Raw genomic sequence first — 16,340 nt, forward strand, 5'->3', positions numbered from 1 at the left:
AAAAAAAGAATAATTATGTGATCGGTATCAGTGATCAGCCGTGATCGGCCCTCATGGGTGATCGGAATCGGCAGGAAAAAACCTGATCGGCACATCTTTACTTTATATACATGGTATTTTTCTAACAACTTAATTGTGCTATAAAACGTCACTATGTGCTGCCACTTCAAAAAGCTGTAAGCTATTTTGACTGTTGTGCATAAATTTTTCACCAGTAAATGTACAATAATTAAAAAATGGACTGGGTTGTAAAGGAAAATATTATCAAATATGTAAATCTTCCTATAAATACTGTACTTGGCCCAAGACACTTCATTTTGATTGGCAGGTAAATTGGTGAAACATCTAAATGCATCAAAAAAAGGAAAACCTACAATTTTTGTTGCATGAACCTTCTTGAATTCAGTAGCCATCATATTAAAGTGTAGGGCCTTCCTTTTATACATAAACTGAGAGTTTTCTAAATAATTTATTTTCTATTGGAACCGAAATTTTCTAAATAATTTATTTTCTATTGGAACCGAAATTACTACACTGTATCAGTATCAGTAAAGGGAAGCTGCAGAATGTTGTTTTATGTGGCACAGCTCTTAAAACAGAAAAAAAAAACAAAAAAAAACTTGTAACTTTCAAAATTGTACTACAGTTGTAATAACAGCCCAAACCGCAGTAAACTAAAAAGGAAAAAAAAGGCCACTTTTGGTCTGGACCAAACTAGCGGACCAAGGGTGTGAATGCACCCTTCGCCAAGTGTTAAAAGGTTGATTTTTTTTTAATCATCTGACTGACGGTGCTAATTTTTTTTTATCTTTGTGCGTCCTCTTTGCAGATGTTCCTGCATGGTTGAAGAGCCTTCGCCTTCATAAATATGCATCCCTATTCTCACAGATGACCTACGAGGAGATGATGATCCTCACGGAGCAACATCTAGAATCTCAGGTGTTTCCATTTGTTCTGTCATCTTCACTGCTGCCGACTGTGATTTCTGTACAGTCTTCAAACCTGGTCATGCGTAAGCTCTCAATGAGGCGTGAAATTAAACAATGAACTCTGCAGTTATATTGAGCCAGTCACACATTGTAGGAAATGGTCGGATATTTTTCCCCTCCCCTCGCCTTCCTTGAAACAGACGGTGATTAGGTTTGTTATTTAGTGACTGTATAAATTGCTCAGTGTGCCTTGAAAGACACGACTTCTCACACCAGTCTACTGTTTGTCTTGTCTTGATCAGAACGTCACGAAAGGAGCGCGACACAAGATTGCGTTGAGTATCCAGAAGCTGCGAGACAGACAGAGTATACTCAAGTCTTTGGAGAAGGTGAATATTTCAGCTTCCTCTGTAGCTACGAAAAAGACATCAAACATCTAAAAACAGAGTGTACACTTCCACATTTTTTGATATTGATGCCCTCGTGTCCTGTCAGGATATTTTGGAAGGGGGAAACCTGCGCAACGCCCTCCAGGAGCTTCAGCAGATCATCATCACACCCATTAAGGCCTACAGTCCGCCCAGCGCAGCACAACCCGTCTCGGACACCTCCACTTCCTCAACAGACGGCACAAAAACAGGAGCGGACAAAGAAGCGACGTCCGAGGACTTGCAGTCCCACAATCCACCCCCCTGCGACGGAGACTCGTCAGTCACGCCCATCTCAGATGGGGACATAGCGGGACAGTTCACTCGTGTCATGGGAAAAGGTAACATTAACCTCTGAGCTTGTGATTGTGGCTGATTGGAGTTAAATTTGGTTCATAAAGAAAGGTGACAGATTTGTCTTTTAGAAGGTGATGTTTTTTAACTTGAGTAGAATGTCAAACCAATGAGAAATTTAACAGTTGCACTGCTGGAGCAAAGAAACCCCGAAAAATACAAGAAAAATCTCCTATGAAATCTCAAAGCAGTTACTTAACTGACATCAAGTTTTTCATTGCAGACCATGTGAACCAAAGATAATTTTTTTTTTCATAGGTCAAGTTGTATTATGTGAAATAATTTATGCTCCCAAAACAAAACTTTTCTACATTGTGTTACAATGACAATCTTCAGTGCATTTCATTGGGATTTTATGTGATATAGCAACACAAAGTTGGAAATGGGGAAAAAAATGTACACAATTTTTTGTAAAAAAAAATAAATAAATAAAAAAAAGAAAGAAACTAAAATGTTTATGTTGGCATTGAGCTCCACCTCCAGAGCCAAATCTTTGCATCACAACATTTCTCTGAAAATCCAACTGCAAGTCATTTAGAGTGTGTATCTACCAGATTTGCACCTCTAGAAACTAAAGATAAGTCCAGTAGGTCAGATTTGGATCCAATCATACAGATTTGATTTGGATAAGTTATAAACAACATTATTTAAATCTTAAGTCAGACTTTCAATTGGTCTGGCCTTTGAGTGGGCCAGTCTAACTTGTGTATATGCTTTACTCCAAACCTTTCTCCACTGGATCTTTGGGTGTGCGAAAATACTTAGCAAATGTTAATGATGCTGTAGTTCACATATAATTTTGACCCTCTTGAATTGGACTTTTAATATTTGTTACAATACTATTAGTGTAATAGGAGAGCAATACAAGTCCACACCAAACTACTATTAATGTGTAAAAACTTGTTTTAGGCCGTAAAGCATTTTTCTTCTACTAAACAGTTACGTTCTGCTTTGTCGGTCTTTTACATGAAATCCCACTTGATGAAATGCGCAAGATTCTTACACTTTGCTAATAGAATATTTATTGTCAATTGTAAATCCAAAAGTTATGACCTTTTCTCTATCTCCCTCAACTCCTTAACATGTATGGTAACATGAAATATTGTTTGGCCATTTCAGTGTGCACCCAGCTGCTGGTTTCAAGGCCAGATGAAGAAAACATCAGCTGTTACCTTCAACTTATTGAGAAGTGTCTTGCACATGAGGTGAGAAGTAGCTTCTGTTTTTCTGTTCTTGGTCAGTATGTTGCATGCAAGCTGTATCAGTTATCAGAAACTATGTTTTTAGAGTTTTTTTTGTTTTTTGTTTTTTTTTTTTTTTGGTGTTAGGCTTTTTCAGAAACTCACAAGAAAAGGCTGGTCACCTGGAAGCAGCAGGTCCTCAAGCTGCTGCGCCTGTTCCCTCGGAAAGCTATGCCGGACATTTCGGCGTACCGACAGAAAGGGTGAGGCTTCCTGCTTTCTTTTACCTTTGATCTTTCTCCTAACCACTGTTTTCGTCAGAATAACTTAATGTAACCTCACTGAATTCATCCTCCCGTTTCCTCCATATAACTTCTGTTTTCTACCTGTGCTGTTTCAGCTGGAACTATGGGTCAAACTCCCTGCCCACAGCAGGCTCTGTGAGTGGGGGTGTTAGCCGACGGGGCCAGCGGCAGTTCCCGATGACCCCTCGTGGACTCCCAGCTGGGCGCATGTGTCTTCCTGGCGGGATCGGTGGAGCATCTCCACGCCACACACTCACCAATCCTGCGTTGGCAGGACAGGGTAGACAAGTCAGTATTACCTCCAGGGAATAAAAAATGGCTCCTGCCTACCATAGAGTGATCTTAAGCTAAAAGTGAGGTGTCCACACATCTGTAAAAAGCCTTAAATTTTTGTATGTAAAATGAAAGTCTTAAAATGCCTTAAATTCATTTCGAAAAATGTAAGTTGGCCTTAAATGTTACTTTCAATGTTGTCTTCAACTTATCGAAGTTAATAAGTCTTAAATACGCTAGTGACAGGTCTTAAATTTTATTGTTGTGGGACTTTTCTGTCAGGCAAAAGTTTGAGTCACATGCCAACATCATGGTTGCGTTCTGTGACGAGGCGCGGTCGCTAACTAGCTGCTAATATACCTTTGCTAGCTAACTAGCTTTTTTATGCATCTCTCCTGGGTAAGAGCAAATATAGAACAAGTTGGTTGGACAATGTTTGTTTTTACCACTGGATCACTTCTTTCGCCAACCAATATGAGCCAGCAGGGTCCTCTAACCTATATTAAGACTTTTTTTCGGTCTTAAATTTCATTTGAGCTGGCAGTAGAAAGGTCTTAAATTTGACTTGTTGAAACCTGTATGTAACCTAAAAAGTATTTCAGTATACTAATCTTTTTTACATTTTGTCAAGTGATATCCATAGATTTGGTATTTTATGTGATTGAGTAAAAGTACTATATAAATTGTAAGGTTGAAGGGAAGAGAGAATATTGTTTGAAATACATTTTCCAAGAAATTAAATTTGGTAAATGTAAGAAAATCTTCTTACATTTGCCATTTCCTCAACTTCACTGCAGGTCTTATGTTAAAAATACAACATTTTGTATTTTGATTTGCATAACATGCATACATTTCCTTCCAATTATGTGCTTCATTATGGTGGTGAGTGAAACGGTGTCTCAATAAAATACATTAAAGATGTTTTATTGTGGAAAAAATAGGGAAAAATTCAAAAGTTGTCCAAAATCCTGGTAGGTGCTGTACCTGCTGTATGTGAAAGGTTAAAGCACTCATAAATGCGAAAATGTTGATAACTGGGATGAAGTTTAAGTGGATGACATTAGATGTAGCTTGTAATTAGAACCGAATGCATGTTTTGAAAACCTTTTTTACACACATTGGTTTTCCTTTGTTGTCCCTTTTTTGAATCAGATTTTATTATTATTATTATTATTATTGCATATATCTGAATGATTAGCAAACCATTTCCAAAAGTCTGAATCAGATTGATGTGACACGGTTTTGTCTTCCTCCACAGAACCTGTGGTTTGCCAACCCTGGGGGCAGCAACAGCATGCCAAGTCAGAGTCGCAGCTCTGTGCAGCGGACCCACTCGCTTCCTGTCCACACATCTCCACAAACCATGCTCATGTTCCAGCAGCAAGGTGGCGCACATCAGCATATGTTCATTATGCTCATACACTTACCCACAAGCTATAGTTATTACTTTTTATATATATTTTTTTATATATCTTTATATGTGTGTGTGTGTGTGTGTGTGTATATATATATATAAACAGTTTTTTATTAGTTTGAAACTAAGAATATTTTTCTACTACACATTTTTAACCGTGTTACTTGTGCTGTGTTTTTTTTCTCATCCAAAACTGTTAATTATTAATTAGATTATTTGAAATTGGCAAATTTGACTGCAACCTAATGGCTTGCTAATAGCTACAGAAGTTATGTGAACATTGTACGCTTGCTGCATGCCTCAAAATGTTTTGGTTCATTTTTGAGCCTTGCAGACAGACATCGCATATTTAAGGGTGTATCTCAATTGAACAAAATGGAACAATTAGAAAACAATAATACTTCTTTTACTGCTTAGACAATGGACAAAGCAGACTGCTTTCACTCGTACAACTCACTATCATGTAACATAACAATCTGTATACTTTGACTTGCATACTTAGCTGCGTTTTTTTTTAATCTCTCAATACTATTTTTAGTAGCAGTACTGTATTGGCTGCTTTGGCTTTGATTGTTATTTTTCTAGTTTCTTTTACATTTGTGTGAGTTGCACGGCTCCACTTACTTTAACTTTCTGCTGTGACACCTGGATATCAGCTGTTTTCTTTGCTAACAATTTACCTGTCTTTGATTAGTTGATAAAGTAGAACTATTTGGTGCATTTTCTGTCCCACAGCATGCTTTAATTCTGATTTTTAAAATAATAATAAAAAAAATCGCATTAATCCTCTTTCTACATTGCAAGAAAAACATGTCAGACATTTATAAAATTTGGCATGAAAAAAAGCAACAAAAATCCAAATGATTGAGTAAATAGGATCTTAATGTCGATTCTTCCCGTTTTCTTAAGAATGCCAAGTTCCAGGTTCTGACCTGGAGATCAACCCCACGCTGGAGTCACTGTGCCTCAGTATGACGGAGCATGCCTTAGGGGGTAAGTGTCTCCACCACACATTAGCTATCCATGCTACAACCTACGAAACCTTACATGTTTGTTCATTCAAAAAACACCAACTTGTGGTGTGTTTGATGGGAAATTAGGAGAAAACAGCTGTGTAGCCAGAAGAAAGCTTCTAATCACTATTTGCATTTCCATTACAAGTTGGTGCAAAACTTTGTCAATATTCCGCTAATCGCCGAAGAACAAAGTTTTGCATAGTTAAAATTATACGGAAATAAGTTTGTTCATGCTAGAAGTTGTTAAAAAACTCACCGTGCCATCATCCTCCAGCTACTTCCTGCCATCGTCTTCTTGGTTGTTTGTGTCAGTGGCAATATCTGGTTGCTGATCACGTGACTCGTGATGCAAAAAAAGTGTTTCATTCCAGTATTGTGAAATAAACCAATTTTGATACAGACAAAAAAAAAAACAAAAAAAAAAAACACCTCATTCTAGTGGCAAAAAATGTTATCAAAAAAAAACGACCCATTTGTGTCTAATAAAGCTGATGATGACAGCTTTTTTTTTTTTTTTTAATTAGCGTTAACATTATGTAAATGTATTCTCTAAATGTCAAATTGCTCAGTATGGTCATCGGAAACTCAGCAAGTGAGGGCAACCAGAGAAAAAGGCTTCAACTTGTAAGGGAAGTATAATGTTACAGATGAATATATAATTGTTTCAACTGATTGTGTCACTCACAGCATTTGCTATTTATATCTGCACCTGAATAGGGAATAAACTGTTTAAAGCTAAAAAGTAAAAAAAAAAATGGATAAAAAAAAAACTTAGCAAAACTTTGAAAATAGATGGAACTGTTTAGAAAAGAAAAGAAAAGAAAAAGTAAAATGACATCCTAGAGGTGGTGTATTTCATATCCACTGTCTTGAATACAATAACTGTGGCTGAAATGCATTCATTAATGTCAAGATTAATGGAATAATATTAAGATTACAATGGAAAACAAAAAAAAATGCTGTTTTAATGGGTTCTAGTCATTATACGTACTACCACCTACTGGACAAGAGATGTAATTTCACCATCACTGGGGTTTTCCCTACCTGACAAAATTAAGACGTATGTATACACTCATTGCAGGCTGTTGCCTAACTGTGTCTTGTCTTTTCTTCTCAGATGGAACTGATCGGACATCAACAATATGAAGAGGAAAAAAAAAAAAGACACTTCATTGGAGGCCTGCTCGGTTCAGCACAAAGACAGATGTGATGCTTCAAAAAAAAAAAAAAAAAAAAAAACCCCAGGCAACGCAGTCACTACAACATGACAAAAAAACTGTGTATATGTTCTTTAATATTTTTGTACTTTATTATATACAACTAAGTTTATTAAAAATGGAATACAGATGATTATTATATTGTGGAACAGAGAAACGGTGAACTGTGTCGGCTGTGCCATGTCACCTGCAGCAGGACTGTGACATGGTCGTGCAGCGGTTCAGTTTACCACAATACGGAGAAAAAAAGAAAAAAAAAAAAGCAGTGGATTGGTGCTGTCTTTAGGGGTTCTGCCCTGAATTTGCTCTTCTTCTCTTACTGCCTTGGAACAAGGTTTTCTATCCACAACACACTGACAGCCCCTTGACCCGTGTTCTAGATTCGAAAAATAATAATAATAAATTTCCAGCCACAAGTGAGGCACTTTTATTAACTTATCTTTGATATTAGGCACTAACTGTAATTGGTCATCATGGTACACTCTCTGAGGTTTCACCTGGAGGTTGGTGTTAACCTACTAATCCTATAGGCAGCTCTAGTCAGGGCTTTAAAATTAGGCTGTTTTATTTTTTTTTTTATTATAACTTTTTTTTTATGTCCTCGTTGGAGATTTCGTTGCACAAACGGAAACCAGAGGACCAAACAGGAGTGAGAAATAGTTTGTATTTCAGCTTTAGGGCATCTCTTTTTGTTTCACTTTGACATATAAAGTAAAAAAAAAAGTAACTGTCCTCCTCTAAGCTTCAACAAAGCCAAAGACAAGGGTTGTGCGTTTGTTAATTTGTGAAAGATATTTGTAGTGAGTTGCAGCAGAACAATTAAACAAAAAAAAAAAAATAGCAGTGTGAAAAATTATTGCCAGCCGCAACTTGTCTTTTATTTTAACGTCCTACGTCATAAATGATGATGAATCTCATTTTGTGCCAGGGAAACCCCGAAAGGGGGCGAAGGGGCGGCTTAGTAAGAGCTGGCAAGGTTTTCACCATGCAGGAGCTTGTTAGATACTGAACTGATAAAAGCGAAGAGGCCAGAGCGTTTTCAATTTACGATCCAGTGAACGCTAAATGAAAAAAGATCTCAGTTCTCTTGTTGGGGGGAAAGGGGAACTTTGCGATTGGCTTTCGGAAAACGTTTAAGAAACGCTCGGAGCGCCCTCGTCCTTTAAAAACGGCCAACATGATGATTTGATGAATCATTATTTTTTATTTTGTTTTTGAGGTGCTTGATGATGTCCATGTTTTGTTTTGTTCTTTCCTGTTTGTCTGTGTTTCAAGTCTCAGAGCTCCCTACGTTATCATCTGTTATCAGTGTTGAATCGAAAACTTGTCTTTTTTTTTTTCTTTTTTCCCCCCAGCCTCTGTCTTTGAATGTGACAGAGCCGGAGGTGCATGTTTGTGTGATAATGGACTTTTTGGATCACTTTTTGGTTGCTTCATAAGGCAGGGAAAAGAGAGAGAGAGAGAGAAAAAAAAAACATTCGTATATTATTTCAGCAGAGCCATAGGAGGTCTGTCTAGTAAAGATGGTTATTTACAGATATCTTTTTTCCAATTGTATTTTTTACTCTTCCCTTGATATTGATGACTTCTGCTTCTTTTCTATAATCGCATGTTTTGCCACACTAATGCAACACTGTTGTAGATAAGAGGACATGATGGCTGACAGCGCCAGGTGTCGCCAACAGCTAGAGACCAGTCATCTTGCAACAAATGTGTTCATATCGCCTAAATGTCACTGTTTACATCTTTCTGGGATGATCCCCCGATTCATAATATTTGATGTCATGAGTAATCTATTGTCTCGCTATGTAACACAAAAGAACTGAAGCCTTCTCGCTTTTGAGATGGCTGGGTGGAGTCTAAAAAAAAAGTCCTCTGTCTGCAAATCTGTGGACTCCAAATAGCACTCAGATTTTTTTTTTTTCCCCTGTTTATACAAAGTCTGGATGACGCGGTGAGGAGAAAGAACAGCTTTCTCTGGCCGTGTGATTTCAAACTGTTAGCTGTCCATGTCCTGATAAAACTGTTCATCTGGTGCCTAAAATGGAAACACTCGAAACATTTATTTTAAAAGTGGCCGCATTCTAGTCATGGATTTCTTCAGAGCAGGCTCTCGGATTGATCTGACTTGGTAAAAAAAAAAAAAGCATTGCACCCACAGTCTGAACTCCAGTTTGTGAGGTAAATGCGGGCTTTATGACACGCAATCTACTTTTTCTTTTAGCAGTCCACTATGTTCATCAGCTGTGTTGTCACAAATGGCTCAGATTGTCCTTTTCATAGCCTCTGTTGCTGTCAACAGCCTATTTATTACATTTAATGGACACAGAGGTACAATACAGATTTTTGCAAGTGTGTGTTTATGATGCTGATACAGCAGGGGATGACGATGCTTATCTGAGCCAAAAATAAAAATGATGCGATGAGTAAACTGAAACACTATCAACGGGCCAAGGAATATGTTTACTCCATGTTTACATTCCAGCGATCCAAGAAATGAGTTGGGGAACTGCATTTCATGAGTTCAGCCTGGTGTTAGGAATCCAATAGAAGAGGTACAGAGCTTGTGTCATATGGAGACATCTACCAAGTGTTGCCCAGGGTTTATGATAGTTCAATTCTGCAGCCAGCTGTAGGTCATACTGCGCGTTTGTCATGTACAATTTATATTTAATTATAAATAACTTTTCCCCTGACATTTTCTAATATTTTGTGAACCTTTTGCATCACATGCTTTATTCTACTTTTTTACTGTCACTTTTGTGTGTGAATGGTCTGAAGTACAACATCCGTCGGATCATGACAGTCCAAATAAAGAGGTTCAGTTCTTTTGCAAACTAAAGTTGTGTTTTTTGTGTCCACTTGGCTTGATTTTTGTACGTTAGAGAAGAATTGTAGTTGTATAATAACGTCTTTTTTGCTTTTATTTTAGAAATTTGCCACAATTCCGTGTGGCTTTCACTTCCGAGTCATAGGTAGTTTCCCTCCCCGTCTGCTGTTCGTCAAGCTAACAGCTAGCTTCCTTCTTAACGTCCTTACTTTATCAGTGGAAAAGCTACGTAGTTGATATGGAAACTACTTTGCAATTGCTCAAGGTATGTTTTAATTTTGTGTATTGGCAACTAAAGACGAGTTTTACGAGTTGCTTTACCATTAAAACTAAGTCGTTTCTTTCCAGGAGTTAGGAGTAGCCAAGTTAGCAGAAAGCTAGTCGCTAAGCTAATTTAGCTTGTACCCAATGAAAACAGCTGACTTAGCTTAGCTCAGATGCTAACTTAGCAGCTGCTGTTAACATTTCTCCCGTATTTCTAAAACATGCATTATAAGTAAATTTGCGAGAAACAAAACAAACGATCCCCCAACATTAAACGGGAGTTAATGTTGGTAATGTATATAAAGTTGATAGATGTCTGAGTCTTTCTCGAAATCACAGTAACTTGGTGTGATTTAAGGAGACAGAACCTGGTGTACGAGAAAGTAAGTTAACATTTTAGTGTTTGGCTTTAAACCGAAAATAAAATGAACAGTATATGCATTTGGATGCTTTTATACCACGCAGTCTTCTCCAGTATATGAAGTTATTATAATAACGTTAACTAGTTTGAGTAACTTCTAATTTTTGAATGAAAGTAGAAAACTTAGGGTTAAATCGTAGTAGTTTAGATTTAAAACTGTTGAGCCCGTATTAAATACAGGCGGATAGATGGATTCACCTTAAATTTAATAAATATGCTTATTTCTATCACATTTTGGTTTTTGATTAAACCAAAATGATGTAATAGTACGTATATCGCCAAAAATATTCAAAATCTAATATTTTTGCATTATTTACTCTGTGCATCTAATCTTGATTAGATGGATAATGTTGCAAATCAATATCTGAGACACGTTTTTTTTCTGTTTCCAGTTCCTGAAATTGCCAATTGATATTTTTTTCTGGTATTTGTCTGAAAATCTATATATTTTAAGGCTTTCATGAAGTTTTTTCATGTATGTCAATATCTTGTTAAATATCTTAAGTTTTATATCTTTCCCTTAAGGATAGAAATGCACCACAAACCTATGATACAAACAGAAACTTTCCGTAAAAAGGAAAGAAATGAAAAAACACATCTAAGCTATTTGGACTATTTCTGAGTTATCACGGGATAATAAAGTCATCTGACAAAGAGACTACCAACTCCTTTGTGTTGGTAGTATGAATGGTTTAAATGGCTGTTTTCATGTGCAGTTCCCTTTCACAGACATAAACATGCAGTGACTAAATTGATTTACAATCAGTTTTTTGCACAAGAGTGCAATAATTAAGAGTTAATAATAAACACATTTTCACATTTTACAATGTGTATAGATTTGAAATTTTAAATTGACATTTGTGACTGTATGCAAAATATGTCCCTTAGAGGGCTCTATAAATATCAAACAAAAAAACAACATATATTCAGTTTAGGGAAAACAAAACAACAACCATGTTCGAAGTGTGTGGCCAAAATAAAATATCAGAATATTTCAAATAAAAATCTGGAAGAAAATTGGAAAACAGGCCATCATTGGGTCTTTGCACATTAACATCCAAAACATCAACGTAGAAATGATTTACCAGACACGAAATCAACTTTCCTCCATCTCAGTCTTTGGACCTCAATCTATGACAGACCAAAGGAGTTAGCTGAAAAGAATAGTTGATGGGAGAAGAGCTAGGACTCTGAAATATTCAGAGATGGTACAAAGAGGAATGCTCAAGGCTCCAGCCATGTGAAAGTATTGTCTTTTTGGTGGTGAACAATATGTTTAATCTTTGTTTTTCCCACTAAATTGTGTTCAATTGAAAAGACCTTTTTAAACATTTCTAGTATGAGACTGTTGGAATATTTTAAGACTTTTTACATATCGTTAGCATGGGTCAAATTTGTTTGTGCCTGTATGGCGTGAATTTTTTCTTGTGAGTAAATTGTGCTGTCATTTTTGTTTTTGCAGGTTGTTCAACACCTTTCTGACTACTATACTTGGACATTGATAGACATCTGAAATTAGTGATGTGGATGAAAAACTTCCCGAAAGATAACTGCATATCCAGCTTATCCTATGGCGACTTTCTAGACTGGTACAACTGTAACTTCTTCTCCACATAATCTAGAATGTCATTACCAAATGAGTCGGGAAACAGAGGGAAGGAGCGAGAGAGGGGAGCCCGCCCAAAAGTGAGACAGAGCCGGTCGGAGGAGAGAAGAGACTCTGCTGGTGGTCGGAAAAGCGGGAAGGGGAAGAACAAAGGCCTCTCCACGCACGACACCGCCGCCGAGCGACCCGTCAGTGACGGGTTTGAGTATGGCGAACTGTTGAACGATCTGGAGGCCAGGAGCCAAACCTCCTCTTCCACCTCCCCACTGAAGGAAACCTGGAAATGGCAGGGTTTGGACGTGGCGGGATCCACTCCGGGGCAAGGTGTCACCGCCAAGCAAGGTCAGGGCACCGTTTGCTCTGCCGCAGAATTACCTCCCCTAGGCGAGGTGGAGGGCCGAGGCTCAAGCAGCAGCCGTACTCTCAGGCAAAAAATCCAGGATGCAATGGGCCAGTGTTTCCCGATAAAGACCCACAGTGCTGCAACGGCACCACCTCCACCCCCGCAGGCCTTTCCATCATCAGCCGCCTGCGCCTCCTCCTCCAGGCGGAAGATCCATCTCAGCGAACTGATGTTGGACGACTGCCCGTTCCCCGTAGGGTCAGAGCTGGCTCAGAAGTGGTATCTCATTAAGCAGCACACAGCCCCCATCACCCAGCCTCCCCTGTTGGATCCCACAGCAGTGGTGTGCAGCGCCCCGACTTCAGCGACGGCCGCCGTGGAGGATGTGGACGACAAATTGCGAGAGCGCAGGCGCATCAGCATCGAGCAAGGCGTGGAGCCGCCGCCTAACGCCGAGATCCACACGTTCGAGGTGACGGCTCAGATCAACCCGCTGTACAAGCACGGCCCCAAGCTGGCTCACGGCATGAATGAGTTGGCCGGCAACGAGGGCGCCTCTGCTCACCAGCAGCAACAGATGCTTCTTCAAAGGCAGCAGCAACACCAGCTCCTGCTACAGAGCTGCTTGGACACGCTTGACGAAGTGGCGGCCTCAGCGTCCGCTTCCCTCCACGCCTCGGATGCCGCCTCCGATCCGACAGTTGACGCGGAGGCGGCGGCAGCAGCAGCGGTGAGCAATTCGAGTTCGAGAGCCGCTGCGCTCCCTCGAACCGAGCACCAGACACCCCACGAAGGCTACCGCTTCCACACCCAGATCGACTACATCCACTGTTTAGTGCCGGACCTGCTGCAGATCACCAACCTCCCGTGCTACTGGGGAGTCATGGACCGCTACGAGGCGGAGACGCTGCTGGAGGGGAAACCCGAAGGCACCTTCCTGCTGCGCGACTCTGCCCAGGAAGACTACCTGTTCTCCGTCAGCTTCCGGCGCTACGGCCGCTCGCTGCACGCGCGCATTGAGCAGTGGAATCACAACTTCAGCTTCGACGTCCATGACCCCAGCGTCTTCCATGCGCCCACTGTCACGGGCCTGCTGGAGCACTACAAGGACCCCAACTCCTGCATGTTCTTCGAGCCCCTCCTCTCTAACCCCATCCATCGCACACACCCATTCAGCCTGCAGCACATCTGCAGGGCGGTGATAAGCAGCTGCACCACGTACGACGGGATCAACGTCCTCCCTATTCCAAACGCGCTGAAAAAACACTTGAAGGAATACCATTACAAGCAGAAAGTGCGAGTACGGCGGATGGACACGTGGTGGGAATGAAGAAGACTAGAAACCGGACTCAACCAAATATTTAAAAGTATTTAGCTGTATCAACTCACACAACACTGTATTTATTTATTTTATTCCTGCTGAATCTCATAGCAATTGTACTAAACCACACTGATGAGACAACGTGTAATCTCACTGATCTTGCACATTCAGAGCGATGCTAAGCTGAAATTAAACAAACAAGTTTCAGATTCATGCTGCTTAGAGGACTGCATCTCATCTGTGTCTTCAAGTGTGACTAAATCATCTTAATTATCTGATGATGAGGGTATGAATCAAGATGATTATAATGGAACTGCTCATCGATCACACACTGAGAAGCTGAAACGCATCCTTACGGGGATCGTCACTGAGGTGCTGCAAGTTTTACACCGCAGTGCAGAAGTCTTTGTACTTGAGCTTTTTTCACATTTCGTCATGTTAAAAACCACAGATTTAACTTTTTTTTCCTAGATTTAGACCAACATAAAGTAATAGATTATTTTATTATTAATTTTAACCAGGTTAATACCATTGAGATTGAGAGTGTTTTCTCATTTGATAGTCGGACAGAGTCTGTTCATTGGGGACCAAAACTGCAACATTTGTTACATTTTCAGCTGGTGCGGTTTGCTTTCACACCGGCACCGTCAAATCAACTAAACTGTTTGAAAAACCTGTCCTCCCCCGTGTGGAGGCGCTGCATCAAGAACCACTGAAGGAAACAACACAAAAACCACCGAAGAAGATATGAGCACCTTCCTCCTTTCTGTAAACAAAATAGAACAGCATCAGATTTTAGCAGTTGTATGATTTCGCTTTTGTCTACGGCGAAAGACCACGAGCTATTTTCCCCAATAGCGTTAGACTCGCGTGTTTAGTTTAGTAGTATTTACCCAGAATGCCCTGCTGCGTTGTAGTCATTTAGTTATAGCAAAAATACATTTGTAAAAATATTAATTAAAGCGGTAACAGACAGATGAGTCCTTCTCAAAATTAGTAAAAGCAGCCTTAAAACATTTACTGAAAACAGCACCTTTAACTTCATGGTTTTCTTTTTTCTCTAACTGGTTCCTAGAAGATGAAGCAGGAAACTGAAAATATTTATTTCCAAGTTCATTTCGGACCTTAGGCACCGAAAGTAAAAAACAAACAAAAAAAATTGCACCTTATCAGTGATTGATGTAATTAAACTGCATGTAAATCCAGCTGTTACGTGAAGACCTCAGGTAATTGTTAGAGAATATTGCTGAAAAACTGCATCATAAAAACCAAGAAGCTTACCTCTCCAGTTTGAGATTCTGAAAAGAAACGGCACACATTTACAGTCTGTTGTGGAAAGCTGGTAGAAACGTACCCCAAAAGACGGGCTGCACCTGTTCTTTCAAAAGCTGCCTCTACAAGCTCTAAAACGGTGAGTAGAATACAAATGCGTGACACTTTTTTTTAAAGGAGTTTTATTTGTGTGACAAAATGTGAAAAAGCTTCCAGCAGCAGTGTGTTTTGTGTTTTGCGATGCTACGCCACGGAACCAATCGTCAGGTTTGAATTTGAGGTCAGTATGCTACCCAGCCTTAATCTCAGGAGGTTCGTGTGCTCTATTGAAGCAACCCTGTATTCCGCAATCAGTGTCCTGTAGCAGAGGATGAATTACAGGTAAATATAAACCGAGTCTCCTGACTAACACTGAACTGCTGCGCAGTAAGGAGTTTACTTACTTTGAAGTAAGCTCCTTCAAAGTAAGTAATTTGGATGGAATTTGTTAGGAATTTGGACGGAAATATATTTTCCCCAAACTTTATTCCTGCTCTCATTGTCGACAAAAATATCAACATTTATATAAAAAAAAACTAACAAAAAAAATTCTATTGTTTAAGCCATTACTGTTGGTCTTCATAATCTCAAGTGTAATGTGGGCTTTGAATCTGCAGTAGATAACTTATAAAATGTTTTTTTTGTTTTTGTTTTTTGTTTTTTTTACAAATGTATGAAAAATATCACTATGTTGTGAGAGTATAATATGAGAGGTAATTGTGAAAAAAAACAAAACAAAAAAAGCTCCTCTGGCTCCTTGTCATCCTATGACCATCTGCAGATATACAGCCAGGAGGAGCATCTTAGCGCAGCAGAACCTGCCGTGGATGCTAAGACTACTTAGCATGCCACCAGAGGCAGTGGATAAACAGTTTTCCTGATTTGGTAATTTATTTCTCAGCTACTAGCACATCTAACGCCACATGCACATGCATGATTGACAGCCAGAAGACACTCCCCCTGGCTCTGATTGGTTGTTTCTGACCAGTGTATTTCTTCAGATGGCAGTTGTACCACAAAGAGGAGGTAGATTTTTCACAGATTTTTCTCATGTTATACTGATACAACATAATGAAAGTTTTAACAAATATGTAAACAAAAAAAAATAAAATTAAAAAAATAAAAAA

At 39.2% G+C, this 16,340-nt stretch overlaps 2 protein-coding genes across 3 annotated transcripts in view; both read left to right on the forward strand.

Annotated features, from left to right (window-relative positions):
• The window catches only part of samd4b (sterile alpha motif domain containing 4B), a 17,813-nt gene extending 8,550 nt beyond the window's left edge, over positions 1-9,263 (forward strand). For both annotated transcript variants that reach the window (XM_007554361.2, XM_007554360.2), the window contains 9 exons: positions 830-939; positions 1,232-1,318; positions 1,425-1,698; positions 2,831-2,916; positions 3,040-3,155; positions 3,293-3,485; positions 4,729-4,855; positions 5,794-5,877; positions 7,018-9,263. In XM_007554361.2, coding sequence (XP_007554423.1) covers positions 830-939; positions 1,232-1,318; positions 1,425-1,698; positions 2,831-2,916; positions 3,040-3,155; positions 3,293-3,485; positions 4,729-4,855; positions 5,794-5,877; positions 7,018-7,046 — 1,106 coding nt within the window. In that variant the 3' untranslated portion in view covers positions 7,047-9,263. The remainder of the gene's footprint in view (positions 1-829; positions 940-1,231; positions 1,319-1,424; positions 1,699-2,830; positions 2,917-3,039; positions 3,156-3,292; positions 3,486-4,728; positions 4,856-5,793; positions 5,878-7,017) is intronic.
• Positions 9,264-10,053: 790 nt separating this feature from the next.
• Positions 10,054-15,061, forward strand: socs9 (suppressor of cytokine signaling 9). The gene is made up of 2 exons (XM_007554363.2): positions 10,054-10,212; positions 12,095-15,061. The coding sequence occupies exon 2, from the start codon at positions 12,256-12,258 to the stop codon at positions 13,909-13,911; it is 1,656 nt and encodes a 551-aa protein (XP_007554425.1). The 5' UTR covers positions 10,054-10,212; positions 12,095-12,255; the 3' UTR covers positions 13,912-15,061.
• The last annotated feature ends 1,279 nt before the right edge of the window (positions 15,062-16,340 follow it).

The sequence above is a fragment of the Poecilia formosa genome, unplaced genomic scaffold, assembly GCF_000485575.1.
Source record: "Poecilia formosa unplaced genomic scaffold, Poecilia_formosa-5.1.2 Scaffold63, whole genome shotgun sequence".
Lineage (NCBI taxonomy): Eukaryota > Metazoa > Chordata > Actinopteri > Cyprinodontiformes > Poeciliidae > Poecilia > Poecilia formosa.